The 24261-nt window shown below is 45.5% G+C and overlaps 1 protein-coding gene across 1 annotated transcript in view; it reads right to left on the bottom strand.

Annotated features, from left to right (window-relative positions):
- The window catches only part of FKBP9 (FKBP prolyl isomerase 9), a 47995-nt gene extending 27383 nt beyond the window's left edge, over positions 1-20612 (bottom strand). Inside the window, exon 1 of the mRNA XM_069730275.1 lies at positions 19979-20612. Coding sequence (XP_069586376.1) covers positions 19979-20235 — 257 coding nt within the window. The 5' untranslated portion in view covers positions 20236-20612. The remainder of the gene's footprint in view (positions 1-19978) is intronic.
- Between the last annotated feature and the right edge of the window lie 3649 nt (positions 20613-24261).

The raw sequence follows: 24261 nt of genomic DNA on the forward strand, positions 1-24261 counted from the left end.
TGACGTTCCAGCGATATATCCGTGACGTTCCAGCGATCTCGCTGTGTCTGACACGCTCCTGCGATCAGGGACCCCGCTGAGAATCGTACGTCGTAGCAGATCGTTTGAAACTTTCTTTCGTCGTCTAGTGTCCCGCTGTGGCGGCATGATCACACGGTGTAACAAAGGTGTGCACGATATTGCATACAATGTGCGCATAGTAACCAACGGCTTCTACATCGCACATACGTCATGAAATTATCGCTCCAGCGTCGTACATTGCAAAGTGTGACAGCAGTCTACGACGCTGGAGCGATATTGTTACGATGCTGGAGCGTCACGGATCGTGCCGTCGTAGCGATCAAAATGCCACTGTGTGACGGTACCCTTAGTGTGAAGAGTTTTATTATTGGCTTTGTGGTCTAGATTATGTTGCCAAAAGTCAGTTTTATGACCTTTCCTAAACACATTGTATCTGCTGGAGTAATCAGAAAACTGCAGGAAGCACTACACTAATGGAAATCTGTGTGCCTACAGAACTTTTTTTTTTTAGGCTCCCCCCCATCTACAACTGCAGTAAAATCTCCTATGAAATCCTAACATATTACTTGAAGATTGTTATGCAGATTTGATCCTATGCTTTGCAAAAGGTAAAATTCACTTTGAAAGTCAGAGAAAAATCTGTCACAGAACTGACATGTTGTGAATTGGAACATCTGCAACTTGCCCTCATCTTGCAGCTTGCCCTCATTCTGCAGCTTGCCCTCTGCAGCTCGCCCTCATCTTGCAGCTTGCCCTCATCTTGCAGCTTGCCCTCATCTTGCAGCTTGCCTTCTGCAGCTTGCCCTCATCTTGCAGCTTGCCCTCATCTTGCAGCTTGCCCTCTGCAGCTCGCCTTCATCTTGCAGCTTGCCCTCATCTTGCCCTCCGCAGCTCGCCCTCATCTCGCAGCTTGCTCTCATCTTGCAGCTTGCCCTCATCTTGCAGCTTGCCCTCTGCAGGTTGCCCTCATCTTGCAGCTTGCCCTCTGCAGCTTGCACCTCATTCCAAATGATTTTTTGTTTTGTTTTACTTGAATGGAGTTTTTAAAATGTTCACACATGTATTCTACTGCATAATTTGCACAAAAAACAAGGCGGGTTAGTGAGTTCCCCTATGTAGAAAGATTGCAGAATGTTTTAATTAAATGGTTGACTTTGCTTGCCTTGCACAATGCCAGAATACACTTGATGGTAACAATTAATGTATCTTATTGTAGAGCCAACATATTCTGCAGCACTGTACAGGGAATGTCCTCACTTGCATGGTTCTTGTTTTGGGGCTCAGAACTGAAATAACAAATTGACCTATCAGTAAGTTTTTTGACCTTGGAATGAAAACCAGAGTACCCAGGTGAATCCATGTAAACCCACAGAGATCTCCATGCAGATGGTGCCTATGATTTTGGTTAATCACTGAGCTAACCATGCAGCCCCATACTCCACAAGTTCACATAGGCCGATCTGGGCCCCGAGGTGCTGCTGGTGTCTACCCTACCAGTCCGACAGTGCTGTTCTGCATCTGGTAACTTTCATTCCTGCTGCCCACACTTTTAGCCATGATATTCTGCGGCGGCACAGCCATCTTTGTTGTATAGACCCATAATATGGCACTATAGACTTTACATTACCGTACATACTGTTCCTTAACTATTTAAAGCAGGGGTCTCACACACATGGCGGCAACCTGACACCCCTGAGGCTGCTCCATGCGGCCCTCCGGTACTGCAAACCCCATGGCGATCCCTGCCCGGTCCACGGCAGCGTTTTATTTCAGTTGAATGTGCGTCCTTAGACATACATTCAATTGAAATGTATTGCCGACCAGAGATTCCCTGCACAGGAATACCTATGCCAGCCGTCGGCCAATCAGAGGCCAGCAGCTGACATAGGCATGCCTGCGCGGAAGAGTAGGATATCACTGTCATGCTGGCCTCTGATTGGCCGGCAGCTTGCATTGGTATTACTGTGCAGAGAGTCTCTGAGCTGAAATACATTTCAATTGAATGTGCATCCAAGGGCACACACTCTACTGAAATTTAAAAAAAAGCGCTGCCGAAAGCGGCTCCTGTATCGGGCCGCGAGCGTCAAGGGGTCTACAGTGCCTGCGGCCACATGTACAGTAAGGATGCAGAGGGAACAGAGGACAGGTGATGTGTACATGAAGAACGGCATAATAGGGGACATATCTAAATGTCCCTGTATCTAAATACAGGGACCAGGATGGCGGCATATTTACAATATGGTGACCTGGATATGGGGACATGGATGGGGACATAACTACAATATGGGGACCTAGATATAGGGACATGACTACAATATGACTACAATATGGGGACCTGGATATAGGGACATAACTACAATATGGTGACCTGGATATAGGGACATGACTACAATATGGGGACCTGGATATAGGGACATGGATGGGGACATAACTACAATATGGGGACCTGGATATAGGGACATGGATGGGGACATAACTACAATATGGGGACCTGGATATAGGGACATGACTACAATATGGTGACCTGGATATAGGGACATGGATGGGGACATAACTACAATATGGGGACCTGGATATGAGGATATGACTACAATATGAGGAGATGGATGGGGACATAACTATAATATGGGGACCTGGATATGGGGATATGACTACAATATGTGGACATGGATGGGGACATAACTACAATATGGGGACATGGATGGGGACATAAATACAATATGGGGACCTGGATATGGGAATGACTACAATATGGGGACATGTAATTAATAAAACACACTAATGTACATAGGGTAAAAATTTGCTAAAACGTATATACATCAATATCACTATATAAATAAATAAAATACCCTAAGAACACCCAGTGTGTAAGTACTGTAGTGAAACACTACATATAATGAAGGGGAAAATTCAAGCACCCCGCATAGAAAAAAATCCCATAAAAACAATCAGAGCAAGGATATAGTCATAAAAAATTGCTTTATTAATTAAATAACAAATAGACTATATCATACAACAGAGCAAAAACTGCATATATATAAAATGTATATAAAAATGTATATAAATATATATAAGTGCCTGTAGTTAACTGGTGTCCCATTTATATAAATCCTGTGTCCATCATGTCATACCACATGGCCCATAAGAACAAAAAAAAAAGGGGGATGCAAATCACAAATAAATAATTAAAAAATGTGTCAAGAAAAAGCAGGAAACTACAAGAATGGGGGTGTAAGAGTTAGGCTGTGTGCACACGATGCAGATTTGGTGCAGAAAAATCTGCTGCATTTCTGCACTAAATCTGCATCTCCTGGCAGAATCTGCAGGTGCGTTTTTTGTGCGTTTTTGATGCGTTTTTTACAGTGCAGTTTTGGTGCAGATTTGAAGTGCGTTTTTTGTGCGTTTTTTATGCATTTTTTCATGCAGTTTTGTAAGCGTTTTTTAAAGTTAAATTAAGCCCTAACCCTAGACCTAACCCTACACCTAACCATAGCCCTAACCCTAGCCATAACCCTAAAGGTACTGTCACACTAGACGATATCGCTAGCGATCCGTGACGTTGCAGCGTCCTCGCTAGCGATATCGTCCAGTGTGACAGGCAGCAGCGATCAGGCCCCTGCTGTGCTGTCGCTGGTCGGGGAAGAAAGTCCAGAACTTTATTTCGTCGCTGGACTCCCCGTAGACATCGCTGAATCGGCGTGTGTGACACCGATTCAGCGATGTCTTCACTGGTAACCAGGGTAAACATCGGGTAACTAAGCGCAGGGCCGCGCTTAGTAACCCGATGTTTACCCTGGTTACCAGCGTAAAAAAACAAACAGTACATACTTACATTCAGCTGTCTGTCCCTTGCCGTCTGGTTCCTGCACTGACTGCTGGCCGTAAAGTGAAAGCAGAGCACAGCCACAGCGGTGAGTCACCGCTGTGTGACTCACCGCTGTGCTGTGCTTTCACTTTACGGCCAGCAGTCAGTGCAGGAACCAGACGGCAAGGGACAGACAGCTGAATGTAAGTATGTACTGTTTGTTTTTTTACGCTGGTAACCAGGGTAAACATCAGGTTACTAAGCGCGGCCCTGCGCTTAGTTACCCGATGTTTACCCTGGTTACCGGGGACCTCGGGATGGTTGGTCGCTGGAGAGCTGTCTGTGTGACAGCTCTCCAGCGACCAAACAGCGACGCTGCAGCGATCCGGATCGTTGTCGGTATCGCTGCAGCGTCGCTAAGTGTGACGGTACCTTTACCCTAGACCTAACCCTAACCCTAGCCCTAACCCTAGCCCTAGACCTAACCCTAGCCATAACCCTAACCCTAGACCTAACCCTAACCCTAGCCCTAACCCTAACCCTATTCTAACCTTAGTGGGAAAAAAAAAATTCTTTATTTTTTTATTGTTCCTACCTACCTATGGGGGTGACAAAGGGAGGGGGTCATTTACTATTTTTTTTATTTTGATCACTGAGATAGGTTATATCTCAGTGATCAAAATGCACTTTGGAACGAATCTGCCGGCCGGCAGATTCGGCGGGCGCACTGCGCATGCGCCCGCCATTTTGGAAGATGGCGGCGCCCAGGGAGAAGACGGACGGACCCCGGGATGAACGGTAAGTATGATGAGGTGGGGGGGCACATGGGGGGGGGGGGCACGGGGTGGGATCGGAGCATGGTGGGGTGGATCGGAGCGCGGGGGGGTGGATCGGGCACGGGGGGGGTGATTGGAGCACGGGGGTGAGCGGACAAGAGCACGGGGGGAGCGGAGCACAGGAGCACTCCGCCCACACACTTCCTCCACATCACTGACGTCACTTCCGTCTGCTACAGTTTTGGCACCCTAATCCGCATAAAATCTGCAGATGGTTTTTACATCTGCAGTTTTTATGCGGATTTGACCCACAAAATGGGAGCCTATGGGTGCAGAAATGCTGCAGAACTGCACAAAAGAAGTGACATGCACTTCTTTGAAATCTGCAGCGTTTCTGCACGGATTTTTCTGCACCATGTGCACAGCTTTTTTTTTTTCTATTGATTTTCATTGAATTGTAACTCACAGTGCAGTTCTGCAGCGTTTCTGCTGCAGAAAAAAAACGCTGCAGAACTGCACTAAATCTGCATCGTGAGCACATACCCTTACTCAATCTAGATGTGCAAACAGTGCGTGCATGTGAAGCAACAGTACACCGCATTAACGGCAACTAACAAAACAGTGAATGAGCCGATGGGCAGTATAAGGGGACACTTACTAGTAATATGTAACTCCTGTTCCAGGAACCACCAGTAACTGTCCAGGGCACCCCGACGCGCGTTTCGGACGCACGATCCTTCGTCAGGGGGTGCGTCCGAAAGGATCGTGCGTCCGAAACGCACGTCGGGGTGCCCTGGACAGTTACTGGTGGTCCCTGGAACTGGAGTTACATATTACTAGTAAGTGTCCCCTTATACTGCCCATCGGCTCATTCACTGTTTTGTTAGTTGCCGTTAATGCGATGTACTGTTGCTTCACATGCACGCACTGTTTGCACATCTAGATTGAGTAACTCTTACACCCCCATTCTTGCAGTTTCCTGCTTTTACTTGATACATTTTTTAATTATTTATTTGTGATTTGCATCCCATTTTTTTTTGTTCTTATGGGCCATGTGGTATGACATGATGGACACAGGATTTATATAAATGTGACACCAGTTAACTACAGGCACTTATATATATTTATATACATTTTTATATACATTTTTATATATATATGCAGTTTTTGCTCTGTTGTATGATATAGTCTATTTGTTAATTAATAAAGCAATTTTTTATGACTATATCCTTGCTCTGATTGTTTTTATGGGATTTTTTTTCTATGCGGGGTGCTTGAATTTTCCCCCAATATGGGGACATGGATGGGTACATAACTATAATATGGGGACCTGGATATGGGGATATGACTACGATATGGGGACATGGATGGGGACATAACTACAATATGGGGACATGGATGGGGACATAAATACAATATGGGGACCTGGATATGGGGATATGACTACGATATGGGGACATGGATGGGGCCATACCTACAGTACAATATGGGGATCTGGATATGGGGATATGACTACAATATGGGGACCTAGATGGGGATATAACTAAAATATGGGGACCTGAATGGGGAAATAACTACAATACGGAGACATAACTACAATATGAGGACCTGGATGGGGACATAACTACAATGTGAGGACATAACTACAATATGTGGACCTGGATGGGGCAATAACTACAATAGGAGGACTTGGATGGGGACATAACTACAATATGGAAACCTGGATATGGGGACATGAGTACAATATGGGGACCTGGATGGGGACATAACTATAATATGGGGACCTGGATAGGTACATAACTACAATATGAGGACCCGGATGGGGCAATAACTACAATATGAGGATTTGGATGGGGACATAACTACAATATGGAAACCTGGATATGGGAACATGAGTACAATATGGGGACCTGGATGGGGACATAACTACAATGAGGACCTGGATGGGGACATAACTACAATATGAGGACATAACTACAATATGCGGACCTGGATGGGGCAATAACTACAATATGAGGACTTGGATGGGGACATAACTATAATATGGGGACCTGGATAGGTACATAACTACAATATGAGGACCTGGATGGGGACATAACTACAATATGAGGACATAACTACAATATGCGGACCTGGATGGGGCAATAACTACAATACGAGGACTTGGATGGGGACATAACTACAATATGGAAACCTAGATATGGGGACATGAGTACAATATGGGGACCTGGATGGGGACATAACTACAATATGAGGACCTGGATGGGGACATAACTACAATATGAGGACATAACTACAATATGCGGACCTGGATGGGGACATAACTACAATATGGAAACCTGGATATGGGGACATAACTATAATACGAGTGCACATTTGCTATCACATCCATAACGACCCAAGCTCTAAAAAAATAAAATAAACATGGCTAAAATGTTAAAAAGGTGTACAGAAAAAAATGGTATCGCTAAAGATGTCACTTTGTCCTTTAAAGAATGCAACCCCTCAAATTCAATTTTTTTCTATATGCCCATATACCCAAACGAGATGGAGACCCAGGAGTTAAAGAATTTTTATTGCAGGGAATCAAACATGTGAGTAAGGTCTAGAAGAGCAAACATTAGCCCACATTTAAACTTCTTTGGTACATTTTATTTCAAAATACTGTATTGTCTGCTATGTGATGTACCGTAGTTATAATTATTTGCACCAGAATCTAGAGCCATTTGTGACAAATTAAGTCCGTTTGTAAACCTGGAGAAATTTAGGAAATCCATTTTTTTATGAAGCTATAAAAAAAGTCAAATCCCTGTAACACACTGACTCTGAAAAATGTACATTTGTAGTAGCACTACATTATTATTCAGAAGGCTAGCATGCTACCCGACTGCCTGGCCTAAAGGCACGCCGCCGTAACCGTACTATGGTGTCAGCAGACATGCTGAGAGCAACAGGTGCTTTTCCCAAAATTAGAGTATCATCAAAAAGTCAATTTATTTCAGTTCTTCAATACAAAAAGTGAAACTCAAATATTATATAGAGTCATTACAAACAGAGTGATCTATTTCACATGTTTATTTCTGTTAATGTTGATGATTCTGGCTTACAGCCACTGAAAATCCAAAAGTCATTGTCTCAGTAAATTAGAATACTTTATTTAAAATCCGAAATGTTGGCCTACTGATTAGCATAATTTTTAGGTGAAACCCACTTCTATCAGATGAACGTGGCTGCACCAAGACGCTGCTGGGCTCTATATTGGGGTGAGATGTGGCAGAGACTTAGCACACATGTAATCTACACCTCTGGGAAATTACAGTGGTTTGTGGGGCGGCTTGTTTCACACCATGCTGCTTTACTCGTCAGTCACATGTTTGTATAAAAATAGGATTGTTTTCATTGTGTTTTATGATATGTCACAAAAGTGTGTCTTTTCAGAATAACTTGAAGCAATGCTTCGGGAATACCTCTGTTAGGCCACATTCACACATTCAGTATTTGGTCAGTATTTTACCTCAGCATCTGTAAGCCAATACCAGGAGCGGGTGATAAATACAGGAGTGGTGACGCGGGTCTATTATAATTTTCTCTGATTGTTCCACTCCTGATTTTGGATTCTGATGTAAAATCCTGAACATGTGAACATGGCCTAAGACTGCATGTGATAGAGCACGCCATGGCTCTTTTTCCCAGATTCTCACTTGTGTCTCCATCTGAGGCACACCGAGGTCCAGCATGGCCCACAGCAGACTACAGGCGCTATGTCTGGAATCCATGGCACACTACAGCAGTGTGTGGGTGCTAGAGGCACTGCTCTATGCAAACAGACTGACTGCAAACATTTCAAAATAAAGCATTTTAATTTTGTGTACAGACATCACCATCCTGGCCATATAACCAACAGACAGACTGCCTCTGGTTGTAGCTTGGCTTATAAATATGTCGCTATCTTATTTCATTTCTCTGTGAATAAAGTTGCTTAGGACATTTAAGGTCAGAATTCTGAGTGTATTTATGCTCGTTCTGTATATGTCTTTTATGATAAATCCCCACTTTCCATCCTTGGTTTGGCTAGCTAGGAGGACAGGTGCTTTTTTATAATATTACCTGCGTTTCTGCAATTGTCTGCACATAGTAATTCACTACTTATGTCACTCAGAGTATTAGAGGGTGTCCCCAAATTCCCAGTCCATTTATACCCTCAGCTCTGTGCACTGGGGTCTGTAGAAAGGTGCCGATACCCACATTAGAGGAAAGGGACAAGACTTGTATGTCCAAGGAATGTATGAGAACTGCAGCCCATTATTAGCCACTGACTGGCTGAAGCGCTCACATGACATAACAATATCACAGGAGCACCAACATTGCTGGAACGGCTCCTGTGCGGGAGAGGAGTATAAGCTTTTTTATTTTACTCGAGACTACAGTATTTAAAGGGGTGATACATGACTTTGATTATTTTTTTCCTATGTGGCTAAAAACTTATAGGCAGCTAGTTGCTAACTACCTGCCTGTCCTGTACCGATCTCTGCCCGCTCAGAATGGTCACGGACTACTTCTGCCAGTAATTCGCTTGACTTGGGTGACGTATTGTCGACAGAGCAGCAGCTCATTTCAACTCACTGACGTCAGCGCAAACGCCGTTATCACTTTTCCCACGGAGCTCGCGCTGACGTCAGTGACTTGAACGGAGTTCATTGGCTGTGAAATGGCAGGATCTTTCTGACAGCACCATGAGAGGGTGTGAACTTTCTCACCCACGCCCTGACATCAGTGAGGTGAAAGGAGTTCACTTTGAGGAACTGAGCTGAGCAAGAAAGCACAGCTAAGCATCTCTGTTGGATAGCACGCTGTATAGTCGCATAACGAAACAATGCAGCCTGCCATCTAGATGTAACAGAGCTAGAAGCATCGCGGGACAAATGGATTATCTTCTTGGGGGACAGGTAAGGAATATTGTTGTTTATTATTTTAATTCTGTTACAGGAGACATTGGCTTCAGTGGACTGGGCATTGACGTGAGTTTACGTGTCTTTGGTAAATTTACATTCATTAGAAGAGTCTGTGTCATTTTTTTCAATTAAAGGACTTTATTCTGGATGTGTTTTTTTTATACAATATTAGTATGGGATTAGTAATGGGACTGACCTCTGGCCTTGATGCCACCTGGCAATACAAAGCTGACATCAACACCCCCAATTATCACCCCACTTGCCACCACACCAGGGCACCTGGGAAGAGTGAGGCTAAGTGCCAGAATTGGCACATCTTATGGATGTGCCATTTCTGGGGCAGATGAGAGCTGATCTTTGTAGTCTGGGAGGAGGCCGATGTCCTAGGCTAATAATATCAGCCAAATTGGACAGACAGCGGTAGGTAAGTATGTAGTCTTTGTTTTTTTTACTTTCACGCTGGTAACCAGGGTAAACATCGGGTTACTAAGCGCGGCCCTGCGCTTAGTTACCCGATGTTTACCCTGGTTACCAGTGAAGACATCGCTGGATCGGTGTCACACACGCCGATCCAGCGATGTCCATGGGAGATCCAGCGACGAAATAAAGTTCTGGACTTTGCTCAGCGACCAACGATCTCCCAGCAGGGGCCTGATCGTTGGTCGCTGTCACACATAACGATTTCCTTAACGATATCGTTGCTACGTCACAAAAAGCAACGATATCGTTAACGATATCGTTATGTGTGAAGGTACCTTTAGCGCTATATAAAGATTATTATTATCTGTGCTAAAAGCCTTCTTAATTATGTGTTAACAACCACAAGGTGGCAGTCAAATTACTGTCACCTTAAAGAAGCCAACCATTAATAAAAACTTGAATACATTTTATTTAAAGAAACAAAAAATGATGACAATACATATACATTTTAAAAACTACTTCCATTTTTCCGGATATTCCCCCTAGGGAGAGCCATGAGAAGCACACAATTATAAATCAACAATAAAGTGCATATATCAAAAACAAAGAGACTCAGCTTCTCAAACAACACATAGACTGTATATAAGGTGCTATCAGCCTCCCCTTTCTAATGCTAGTGTCCTATGTTATTGAAGCAGCCCTTAGTACCATTATGTCCTATATTGCCACTATTAACCGATCATATTCCGGATCCCAACATACGGTACATAAAGTTATACCAGTGCCATTACCTAAGATAGGTCTTTCTATTGTGGGCCTCCTCTCCTGGCTTCTCCCTGTGCCCCGACGCGCGTTTTGCCCTTGCTTCTTCCGGGGGCGTGTCTATAGCCCGGCATGGTGACGTGTAAATAGTATAGCTAAGCCAATCCCCAACCGCCGCTACTTAGAATGTTACCGCCAGTTCCGTGTGACCTTCTGGCGCATGCGCAGGTTCTCTCTGCTCCGGATGTAATGACACTTCAGATCGCCCGCCGGGTGGACCGCAAGCTGGAACGCAAGCGGATACCACTAATGGTTATGTTTTAATCCCATGTCCTCCTTTCAGGATGAGCTGGTTGATATTTTGGAAAAGGCTCTGGCACAAGGTTTGGTAACCAAGAAATTGGTGGAACAGATTCGGGATAGCCATCCTAAGCTTCCCACCCTCTACCTGATACCGAAAATCCACAAAAATCAGATGGATCCCCCAGGTCGTCCTATAGTGGCAGGTAATGGGGGACTCTGTGAGTTAATTGGGAACATTATCGATTACTTTTTGAAACCACTGGTGACCAATTTACCTTCTTATATTAAAGACACGTCGGCCTTGCAACGTCTGGATCAGCTATATCTGAACGAAAATATGATTTTTATAACGGCCGACGTGGAGTCATTGTATACATCTATACGGCATCAGGATGGCTTGAATGCTGTCCGACTTTTTCTAAATACAGGGTCTCTGGAAGCTGATTTGGTGGAACTAATCATGGTTCTACTTGAATTCCTATTGAGCCATAATGTCTTTACCTTTAACAATCGGATTTATTTACAATTGCAGGGCACTGCAATGGGGGCCTCTTGTGCCCCCTCGTATGCGAATTTATTTTTGGGGGCCTGGGAGAGGGAGGTTTTCCAAGATGATCTCATCCAGGGAGTATGTCATATTCACAACTGGATGAGATACATCGATGATGTTCTGTTTATATGGGAAGGTCCTTTGGAAGGCCTAGAACGTATGATGCAACATCTTAACAGCAATACTAAGAACATCAAACTATCATTTAAATATGGAAGAGAAATTGATTTTCTGGACATCAATATCACAGTGAATCCTGATGGTGTGGTCAGTACGGATATTTTTAGAAAGTCCACATCAACTAATTCTTTTTTATACGCAGACTCCTCCCATCCCATCTCCACAATTCGTGGAATTCCGGTTGGACAGTTTCTCCGGGCTCGAAGAATCTGTTCGGATGAAAATAGTTTTGAGAAGCAATCCAGGGACCTGACAAGAAGATTTACTGAAAGGGGCTACAGTAAAAGGATGATCAAAAGAGGATACCTCAGAGCCTCCAAAATACCACGTAACCAACTGCTGTATAAAGACTCCCTCAGGACTAGAGAACAAGATCACCCGGAACAAGTACATTTCATTTCAACCTATAATAACAAGTGGCAAGAACTCAAAGAAATCATATTAAAACATTGGAATGTGCTACAAGTGGATCCCACTTTGAGACGAATCTTACCTGATCGTCCATCTTTTGTTGCCAAAAGATCGGCAAATTTAAAAGATACCCTGGTTCATAGCCATTATGAACGGAAGAAAAGTGAGAAAAACATGGGAAGACCGGGATTCTTCCCATGTGGTCTATGTAAAGGGTGCTATAATCATGTAAAGGCAACAAATTTTTGTAATTTTGATGGATCTAGACAATATGAGATTCGGAAGCATCTAAATTGTAACTCACAAGGGGTGGTATATCACGCACAATGTCCCTGTGGCAAAGTGTACATCGGCCTCACCACAAGAGAACTGAGGGTAAGAACAAGAGAACATGTCAGGGACATTGAAAGAGCCAAGGATGTGGATAATGATGTATCCCTGAAACCTATTGCTAGACACTTTAAGTTCCATCATGGGTGCAATGGCAGGGGTCTTGTGGTGAAGGCTATAGATCAGGTTACGTTAGGTATCCGAGGGGGTGATCTGGGGAGAATTCTCGCCCAGGCGGAAAGCAAGTGGATATATCGCCTGGGAACTTTAAGTCCCAATGGTCTCAAGGAGAACCTGGGTTTCTCAGCATTTTTGTAGATAGTAATGTATTGATAGCATTTTGAGAGGTATTTTTTAAGGGTATGGGTGATTTTATGGGTATATATATGTTTTAATATTTGATGTTAATTTTGTCTTTTTTATTTATTTATAGTATATACTAATTATCCTTTTCCTGCCGCTATATTATGAGGAATGTGAAGAATCTGAAGTGTTTCCAGGGGATTCTATGGGAATGGATGTCCATCAAGAACAAAGAACAGATGTTGCTATCCATTCATTTCTGTGTTATTTTGTTAATTGGAATATTTATGCATATGAGAAATATGTATATATATATTAATATTATATAGCTATGGGGTACTGTGTAATGGGTCGGCATAAGATAGACAACACATAAGATTTTTTATAGGTCAATATTGAAGGGATAATAATTTGTATTCTAGTGGGATCTTATAGCAATAAATGATGTTAAATATTATATTTTTTATTATGTTGATCTGTTATGGCTGGCAATCAGGCAACACAGCGTGCAGTAATCAGCGCACATACAGAGATCTGGCAATAACCAAAAACAATAGGACGAGCTCTGAGACGTGGAATCTCTGTAGACTGCAATACCTGATCTATCCTCACACAACTATAAGCAGCAGTGGATTGCGCCTATCACTACCTATGCAACTCGGCACTGCCTGAGGAGCTGACTAGCCTGAAGATAGAAATACAAGCCTGACTTACCTCAGAGAAATACCCCAAAGGAATAGGCAGCCCCCCACATATAATGACTGTTAGCAAGATGAAAAGACAAACGTAGGAATGAAATAGATTCAGCAAAGTGAGGCCCGATATTCTAGACAGAGCGAGGATAGCAAAGAGAACTATGCAGTCTACAAAAAACCCTAAAACGAAAACCACGCAAAGGGGCAAAAAGACCCACCGTGCCGAACTAACAGCACGGCGGTGCACCCCTTTGCTTCTCAGAGCTTCCAGCAAAAGTTAATAGCAAGCTGGACAGAAAAAACAGAAAACAAACTAGAAGCACTTATCTAGCAGAGCAGCAGGCCCAAGGAAAGATGCAGTAGCTCAGATCCAACACTGGAACATTGACAAGGAGCAAGGAAGACAGACTCAGGTGGAGCTAAATAGCAAGGCAGCCAACGAGCTCACCAAAACACCTGAGGGAGGAAGCCCAGAGACTGCAATACCACTTGTGACCACAGAAGTGAACTCAGCCACAGAATTCACAACATTGATCCAAATATGGATATTTTCACTAAGATTAGGTCTAATAATTTTTATATTATATTTATTAACTACATATCACTTGCACTATGTCACTTTAATATCTCACTCTTTTGAGGCACTGTAATCTTAAGTCTCTGGTTCACGGCTGTAATTTTGGGTAATTTATTAAAATTATTTTTGAAATTTGTGGATTTTTATTATATTTATTGCACATATTGATTTTTTAATCCTAAGTAAAAGGATTAAGCACTTATGCACTTTACAATGGATAATGAGGATAGTGATCCTGTTACGAGGCACTTATTCACTTTATTTTATTAATTTTCATTGGTAAATATAATTATAATGCACTTTACTACATATATATCAATGTATTAATTGGGTATTATCTCCGTTATGGTGCACTTGTTCATTTATTTATTTACTGTCACCTTTCTTACTAGACTTAACCTCGATATATATGGATGATCCATTCACTTTTGCACTAATAGCCTGTTGTTATCATACTATGGGTATCACGGCACTTCATTGAATGAATGAGGCGATTCTTTTTTTCTGTTTCTTTGTATTTTTCCTTAAGTCGCACTTCCTGATGATAGTGCGCATGCGTGGGTTCCTCTCTCCCTTCACTTCGGACGGCGCCATTAGTGGTATCCGCTTGCGTTCCAGCTTGCGGTCCACCCGGCGGGCGATCTGAAGTGTCATTACATCCGGAGCAGAGAGAACCTGCGCATGCGCCAGAAGGTCACACGGAACTGGCGGTAACATTCTAAGTAGCGGCGGTTGGGGATTGGCTTAGCTATACTATTTACACGTCACCATGCCGGGCTATAGACACGCCCCCGGAAGAAGCAAGGGCGAAACGCGCGTCGGGGCGCAGGGAGAAGCCAGGAGAGGAGGCCCACAATAGAAAGACCTATCTTAGGTAATGGCACTGGTATAACTTTATGTACCGTATGTTGGGATCCGGAATATGATCGGTTAATAGTGGCAATATAGGACATAATGGTACTAAGGGCTGCTTCAATAACATAGGACACTAGCATTAGAAAGGGGAGGCTGATAGCACCTTATATACAGTCTATGTGTTGTTTGAGAAGCTGAGTCTCTTTGTTTTTGATATATGCACTTTATTGTTGATTTATAATTGTGTGCTTCTCATGGCTCTCCCTAGGGGGAATATCCGGAAAAATGGAAGTAGTTTTTTAAAATGTATATGTATTGTCTTCATTTTTTGTTTCTTTAAATAAAATGTATTCAAGTTTTTATTAATGGTTGGCTTCTTTAAGGTGACAGTAATTTGACTGCCACCTTGTGGTTGTTTGCATGTATCAAGGAAGTACCATTAGAAGTAGATGGTTGGACTTAAGGCCCCTTCACATTAAGCGACGCTGCAGCGATACCGACAACGATCCGGATCACTGCAGCGTCGCTGTTTGGTCGCTGGAGAGCTGTCACACAGACCGCACTCCAGCAACCAACGATGCCGGTAACCAGGGTAAACATCGGGTAACTAAGCGCAGGGCCGCGCTTAGTAACCTGATGTTTACCCTGGATACCATGCTAAAAGTAAAAAAAAACAAACACTAGATACTTACCTACCGCTGTCTGTCCTCCAGCGCTGCGCTCTGCTTCTCTGCTCTCCTCCTGTACTGTCTGTGAGCCGGAAAGCAGAGCGGTGACGTCACCGCTCTGCTTTCCGGCTCACAGCCAGTACAGGAGGAGTGCAGAGCGCAGCGCTGGAGGACAGACGGCGGTAGATAAGTATCTAGTGTTTGTTTTTTTTTACTTTTAGCATGGTAACCAGGGTAAACATCGGGTTACTAAACGCGGTCCTGCGCTTAGTTACCCGATGTTTACCCTGGTTACCAGTGAAGACATCGCTGGATCGGTGTCACACACGCCGATCCAGCGATGTCTCCAGGGAGTCCAGCGACGAAATAAAGTTCTGGACTTTATTCAGCGACCAACGATCTCCCAGCAGGGGCCTGATCGTTGGTCGCTGTCACACATAACGATTTCATTAACGATATCGTTGCTACGTCACAAATAGCAACGATATCGTTAACAATATCGTTATGTGTGAAGGTACCTTTAGTTGAACAATTAATTATGTGTTAACAACTTTCTTCTAAGCCGACCAGGCCTATAAAAATGTTGGGAAAAACGTCCTTACTGATATTCCAGGCAGCCTCTGCAAAAGCCATTCCCTTGCATCCGACTGCCTCTAACTCACAGGCAAATGTGGGGACGTGGACAATCCTTGGGAGTCATGTTTCAGCTTGCCCCTAATTGAGACCAGAGAAATAAAGCTGCTGCTGATCTTCAGCTCTTGTGTTCGGTATTAGGACACACACATAACTAGCGTTGCTGACAAATTAGCACAAATGATTAGAAATGTTTTATGGAGGGGAATCCGCTGAACTTTACACGGAACCTTACCCAACGCATCACTGCAGGTCTGATCTGAGCTGGAGAAGGTCCTCTGTTTGCTTCCACAGAAAATGTGGCACATGCTGGATACATTTTATGGATTTACAGCACATTACTGCGATAAACTGAGGACTGTGACATGAGGAGTACATGGAAAAGTGGAGGCGAGAGCTTGGAATATATATACTAGAGTTGTGATCGTTTTCATTCATGGGGCCTTATATGGGATAATAATGGAATTTATATGTGCTTACAATATACTTGCATTAGAGCGCTAACGGATAACACTTACGGTATATTTGGTGTATGAGAATCACAAAAACCATCACCCAGAGATGTAGCATGAAGTTCACAGGCCATGTATGTGGTGCCCACCTCTGCCATGGACACTGACAACTCCTGTAAGTCATGCTGCATACGATATACTCACTATTAGGGCTCGCTCACACTGGCGTATACACGTCCGAGGGCTATCTGATGGTTTATCGCTTAGCTCTGGGCCCAGTGTTATACTATGGGGCAGTGCAGATCAGCGATTACTTTCTCATGCCGATTCGGGATGAGAGAACAATCACAGCATGCCGAAAGTGCATCCCATAATCAGTCCATGCACACCCATGCAGGTCTATGGGGGGGTGTAAAACATCGGCCTGCACTTGAATGTGATCCGACTGCAGTCCGGCATTCGCAGACTCAGACAATGGAGAAGATGGAGCAATTATGATCCTGATCTTCTCGGCACCTATGCATAGTACTAGTTGCAATGGGGACCTGCATTTTGTGTGAATGCAGAATTGTGCTTCCAACCTCCAAAGCAGTGACGTTTCTCCGATTGGTAAGGGGCCTGCAGGCCCCCCAGGTGTAAGGGCACTATTCATACATGCTGTGACTTTTACCCCCCACACCGCTGTTGTGGCCATAGAATAACTCGGGCATGCACAGCAAGACATGACATCTTACACCTTTCCATAGATGTAAAAGAATGATTTGTTTTATATTTCAATTTTTCACCGCTCTTTAAAATTCTCTAGTAAGCGCCTGCCCCAGCCTGACAATTTACCGCAGAATTTGGCATAAATTATGGCACGTAAATTAACTGAGTTGCACATTACTCGGACGCCTATTATTTCCCATAGCTGGAGAGAGTGGACGCTGATTGACCACGGGGTTCACCTAACGTCACACTGTTATGCGATCGCTGGGACACGCAGTGCCAAAACCACTGGGCCAGCACCGCCACTGGAGGCCAGTATACGTGTTGTTATTTTAAAAGGGGGAAACATAAGGATTGAGAAGGGGTTGTCGAGTAGTGGCATACCCCTTTAAATTTATAGATTTCATAATCCTGCACGGACCCCTAATAAATTAGGTGCACCTTAGCATCGTGCACCTCACATTAAGGCCCCACTTTTTCATTGTTGTTTCTCCAGTTTTCTGGGGTAATTTTCTCCTTTTTAATGGCTTTACTATTTGCACCTTATTTCTTTGGGCCCCAGTTCATCAAAGGTTTTATTTTACCCAAAAAAAACTGTCATAAAAAGATTTAATTAGTTGCAACAGTTTTTGCATTAGTGATTCCTGGGCCGGACCGCAGCACTCACTCAGGAAAATAATAAAAGTCTATATCCCACTGCAGGTAGAACCTACCCGAATCAAAGAGTTGTGATGGCTGCAGCCACAACTTGCCAAACCTAGGTGCAGGGGCGGCCACAAAATGACCAATGCAATAAATGAAAGGGGATGCATGAAACGATGGATGGATGGATGATGCGTGGTTGATTTTATGGATAGCTAGATGATTGGATGGATGGATGGATGATTAAGTGGTTGGTTGGATAGATGATTGCATGGCTGGATGACGATCTGTGTGTAGATAGCAGTAATGCCCTGTCTGTACCATGCCCCCTCTGTACCATGCCCCCTCTGTACCATGCCCCCTCTGTACCATGCCCCCTCTGTACCATGCCTCCTCTGTACCATGCCTCCTCTGTACCATGCCTCCTCTGTACCATGCCCCCTCTGTACCATGCCTCCTCTTTACCATCCCCCCCCTCTGTACCATGCCCCCTCTGTACCATGCCCCCTCTGTACCATGCCTCCTCTGTACCATGCCCCCTCTGTACCATGCCCCCTCTGTACCATGCCTCCTCTGTACCATGCCCCCTCTGTACCATGCCCCCTCTGTACCATGCCCCCTCTGTACCATGCCCCCCTCTGTACCATGCCTCCTCTGTACCATGCCCCCTCTGTACCATGCCCCCTCTGTACCATGCCTCCTCTGTACCATGCCCCCTCTGTACCATCCCCCCCTCTGTACCATGCCCCCTCTGTACCATGCCTCCTCTGTACCATGCCCCCCTCTGTACCATGCCTCCTCTGTACCATGCCCCCTCTGTACCATGCCCCCTCTGTACCATGCCCCCCTCTGTACCATGCCTCCTCTGTACCATGCCCCCCTCTGTACCATGCCTCCTCTGTACCATGCCCGCTCTGTACCATGCCTCCTCTGTACCATGCCTCCTCTGTACCATGCCCCCTCTGTACCATGCCCCCTCTGTACCATGCCCCCTCTGTACCATGCCCCCTCTGTACCATGCCCCCCTCTGTACCATGCCTCCTCTGTACCATGCCCCCTCTGTACCATGCCCCCTCTGTACCATGCCTCCTCTGTACCATGCCTCCTCTGTACCATGCCCCCTCTGTACCATGCCCCCCTCTGTACCATGCCCCCTCTGTACCATCCCCCCCTCTGTACCATGCCCCCTCTGTACCATGCCCCCTCTGTACCATGCCCCCTCTGTACCATGCCCCCTCTGTACCATGCCCCCCTCTGTACCATGCCCCCTCTGTACCATGCCCCCTCTGTACCATGCCTCCTCTGTACCATGCCTCCTCTGTACCATGCCCCCCTCTGTACCATGCCTCCTCTGTACCATGCCTCCTCTGTACCATGCCCCCTCTGTACCATGCCCCCTCTGTACCATGCCCCCCTCTGTACCATGCCTCCTCTGTACCATGCCCCCCTCTGTACCATGCCCCCCTCTGTACCATGCCCCCTCTGTACCATGCCCCCTCTGTACCATGCCCCCCTCTGTACCATGCCCCCTCTGTACCATGCCCCCTCTGTACCATGCCCCCCTCTGTACCATGCCTCCTCTGTACCATGCCCCCCTCTGTACCATGCCTCCTCTGTACCATGCCCCCTCTGTACCATGCCCCCCTCTGTACCATGCCCCCTCTGTACCATGCCCCCCTCTGTACCATGCCTCCTCTGTACCATGCCCCCCTCTGTACCATGCCTCCTCTGTACCATGCCCCCTCTGTACCATGCCCCCTCTGTACCATGCCTCCTCTGTACCATGCCTCCTCTGTACCATGCCCCCTCTGTACCATGCCTCCTCTGTACCATGCCTCCTCTGTACCATGCCTCCTCTGTACCATGCCCCCTCTGTACCATGCCCGTACTGCCCCCTCCTCAGTCATCATACAATCTATTATTACTGGCACTTACCTGGAATCGAACTTTGTGCCATCCGGGAAGGTGCCATGGTAGTGGTAGCGCACGAAGTCTCCCTCCTGGACAGTGCGCGGGCACAGCTCGGGCACCGAGGTCCTGTCTATGTGCAGCTGGTCCCCGGGCACCGGCGGGGCGTCATTGCAAGTCACAAAACTTACTAGAAAGGCGGCCTGCAGGGCCAGGACCGGCCAGCGGCTGACCGGCATCCCCGGTGGAGCGGCGGCAGGGCTGGTTCTGTGCCGTGCACCCATGATGTATCAGCGGGGGCAGAGGAGGGAGAAGGAGGTGAGCGCTGAGCACTCGGCGAGGACGGGAGCGGGCGGGAGAGCGGGGGCGGTGCTAGTGAGGAAAGTATGTGAGGGGTCCGGGAGCAGAGCGCCCCTCCTGCAGGCACGGCGCCCGCGGGCACAGGCTGGCAGGAGGGCGGCAGCTCGGCGACGAGTATGCGCCGTGTACGGGCAGGGAGATATGCGGGCACCGGTTACATGTACCCGCCGGCGCCCCGCACTGACAGACGGCTCAGAGGAACAACTTGTATATGCAGTGCAGAACTTTTCTTTACCGGTGCGCGCGCGGCCGGAGGGCGACAAGTAGTGATATATGTAAACGTGGACACCCCCCTCCTTTCTCAGGTCGTACAAGCCCCTCATCATACACATCATGTGGGAGGAGACCATGTAGAGGGAGAGGAGGGGGGATCAGTCCCTCTATAACTTGGGGAAGGAGAGCGCTGAGCACAGGAGGGGAGGAGTCCACGGAGAGTGCTCAGGGGGCACAGGGCCGGGCACTGGGACTATGGCGGTCTCCCTGCGGGCTCATTCGACGTGGCAGTGACATGTATGAGGGGAGGGGAGACACGCCAGCCTTCCCCTACACTGTCTCAGTTGCCCCCCACACAGCTGTCATGGCAGCCTAGGCCAGAGGGCATGAGCTCAGCCCCCAGGTCCGTTCAGCCTTAGCGGTTCATCATGGCTTCCACATATAAACTGATAACATCCTCATACTAGACGTAAATGGCCAAAGAAGTTTGAGGCGACCTGTGATGCTGAAAATGGGGTCTGGTCTGCAGACAGGATGTTATAGAGCGGGAGGAGGAGATCAGATTGATGTACAGGTGTCTATGAGAAGTTTCAGTAAAACTTCTACAATGAATTCCCTGGTGTTTGTAGGCATGAGTCCAGTGGGTGGGTCTATTCAGTGATTGACAGCCTTCCCTCTATGACTGAATGCAGAGATAGCTGTCAATCAGTAGGTCCGCCCACTGGACTCATCTGCATGCAAACACCAGGGATAGGAATAAGATGCAAGTTTATTGCCCACAAAAATGTATATGACACTGTTCCTGCTCGTGCTCTGTACCATGCTATACGCAGGTGGTTCTCCACGTACAATGTTACAGATCCCTTTAATGCTGGCTACGATAGGTGTCACAAAGGGCTTTGCAGCTTGCTATGTTGGAGCAGACAGGTCAGAGTACCCATGCTGATCCCTGTTCACCACTGAGAGTACCTGTAATGGGCACATGGATGTCAGAAAGGGACCATGGCACTATGGAAGAAAGTTTCCTGGTCTAATGAATCCTATACTCTGAATCAGAGGCGGTGTGGTTCTCTGGGCTATGTTCTGTGGAAAAAAAACTTTGGGTCTTGCTGACTTTTCATTTTAGACTAGACAGTATAGTCTTCCATACAGTATTATGGGCACCACATAGTCCTCCATACAGTATTATGAGCACCACATAGTGCTCCATACAGTATTATTCAAATAAGTAAATACACAAGCTCCACACAATACATGTGTAAAAGACCCACTTACACACACATCCCCAATGTTTAAAGAAAAAAATTAAAATGGCCCATTTGTCAAGAAGCCACTATTCACTAAAGGAGGCAAACGCTTTCCTTGTCTCCATCATGGATTCACACAGTGAGGAAGATCCCACATTCCTATTTTTCTTTCTCCTCCTCGTCTAGTGAGGAGGGACCCCAGCAAGGCGCTCTAGGACCAAGGCAACCCCTTCAGCAATCGATCCTATATGGACTTCACCCCTCAATAATTTCATGGGCAGCTCCGGAATTCAATTTGACAATACAGGCCTCACGGAAATTCTTCTTCAGTCAGGGTATAATAAAGTGGCCCAGACAAGTTTGTTTGCCCATTAACAAATACGAGGCAAAAAACAACACTTTATTATCATACCGCCGAACAAAAAGTGGAATAACACGCGATCAAAAAGACGTATATAAATAACCATGGTACCGCTGAAAACATCATCTTGTCCCGCAAAAAACGAGCTGCCATACAGCATCATCAGCAAAAAAGTAAAAAAGTTACAGTCCTCAGAATAAAGCGATGCAAAAATAATTTTTTCTATAAAATAGTTTTTATCGTATAAAAAGCGCCACAACATAAAAAATGATATAAATGAGGTATCGCTGTAAACGTACTGACCTAAAGAATAAAACTGCTTTATCCATTTTACCAAACGCGGAACGGTATAAACGCCCTCCCAAAAGAAATTCATGAATAGCTGGTTTTTGGTCATTCTGCCTCACAAAAATCGGAATAAAAAGCGATCAAAAAAAGTCACATGCCCGACAATGTTACCAATAAAAATGTCAACTCGTCCCGCAAAAAACAAGGCCTCACATGACTCTGTGGACCAAAATATGGAAAAATTATAGGTCTCAAAATGTGGTAACGCAAAAAATATTTTTTGCAATAAAAAGCGTCTTTTAGTGTGTGATGGCTGCTAATCATAAAAATCTGCTAGAAAACCCGCTAGAAAAGTAAATCAACCCCCCCCCCTTCATCACCCCCTTAGTTAGGGAAACATAAAAAAAAATTAAAAAATGTTTTTATTTCCATTTTCCCATTAGGGTTAGGGCTAGGCATAGGGCTAGGGTTAGGGCTAGGGTTAAGGTTAGGGTTGGGGTTAGGGCTAGGGTTAGGGTTGGGGCTAAAGTTAGGGTTGGGGCTAAGGTTAGAGTTAGGGTTGGGGCTAAAGTTAGGGTTAGGGTTGGGGCTAAAGTTAGGGTTGGGGCTAAAGTTAGGGTTGGGGCTAAAGTTGGTTGGGGCTAAAGATAGGGCTAGGGTTGGGGCTAAAGTTAGGGTTGGGGCTAAAGTTAGGGTTAGGGTTACATTTACGGTTGGGATTAGGGTTAGGGGTGTGTCAGGGTTAGGGGTGTGGTTAGGGTTATGGTTGGGATTAGTGTTAGGGGGTGTGTTGGGGTTAGGGTTTCAGTTAGAATTGAGGGTTTCCACACAAGGAAGCACATCAGGGCTCTCCAAACGTGACATGGCGTCCGATCTCAATTCCAGCCAATTCTGCGTTGAAAAAGTAAAACAGTGGTCCTTCCCTTCCGAGCTCTCCCGTGCACCCAAACAGGGGTTTACCCCAATATATGGGGTATCAGCATACTCAGGACACATTGGACAACAACTATTGGGGTCCAATTTCTCTTGTTGCCCTTGGGAAAATAAAAATTTGGGGGCTAAAAAAACATTTTTGTGGGAAAAAATTAATTTTTATTTTCACGACTCTGCGTTATAAACTGTAGCGAAACACTTGGGGGTTCAAAGCTGTCAAAACACATCTAGATAAGTTCCTTAGGGGGTCTAGTTTCCAAAATGGTGTCACTTCTGGGGGTATCTACTGTTTAGGTGCATTAGGGGCTTTGCAAATGCAACGTAACGCCTGCAGACCAATCCATCTAAGTCTGCATTCCAAATGGCGCTCCTTCCCTTTTGAGCTCTGCCATGCGCACAAACGGTGGTTCCTCCCAACATATGGGGTATCAGCGTACTCAGGACAAATTGGATAACAACTTTAGGGGTTGAATTTCTCATGTTACCCTTGGCAAAATACAAAACTGGGGGCTAAAAAATAATTTTTGTGAAAAAAATTTTTTTTTTTATTTTCATGGGTCTGCATTATAAACTGTAGTGAAACACTTGGGGGTTCAAAGCTGTCAAAACACATCTAGATAAGTTCCTTAGGGGGTCTACTTTCCAAAATGGTGTCACTTGTGGGGGGTTTCAATGTTTAGGCACATCAGTGGCTCTCCAAAAGCAACATGGCGTCCCATCTCAATTCCAGTCAATTTTGCATTGAAAAGTCAAACGGCGCTCCTTCCCTTCCGAGCTCTGCCGTGCGCCCAAACAGTGGTTTACCCCCGCATGTTGGGTATCGGCATACTCAGAACAAATGGCACAACAACTTTTGGTGTCCAATTTCTTCTCTTACCCTTGGGAAAATAAAAAATTGGGGGCGAAAA

Source organism: Ranitomeya imitator, chromosome 6, assembly GCF_032444005.1.
Source record: "Ranitomeya imitator isolate aRanImi1 chromosome 6, aRanImi1.pri, whole genome shotgun sequence".
Taxonomy (NCBI): Eukaryota; Metazoa; Chordata; class Amphibia; order Anura; family Dendrobatidae; genus Ranitomeya; species Ranitomeya imitator.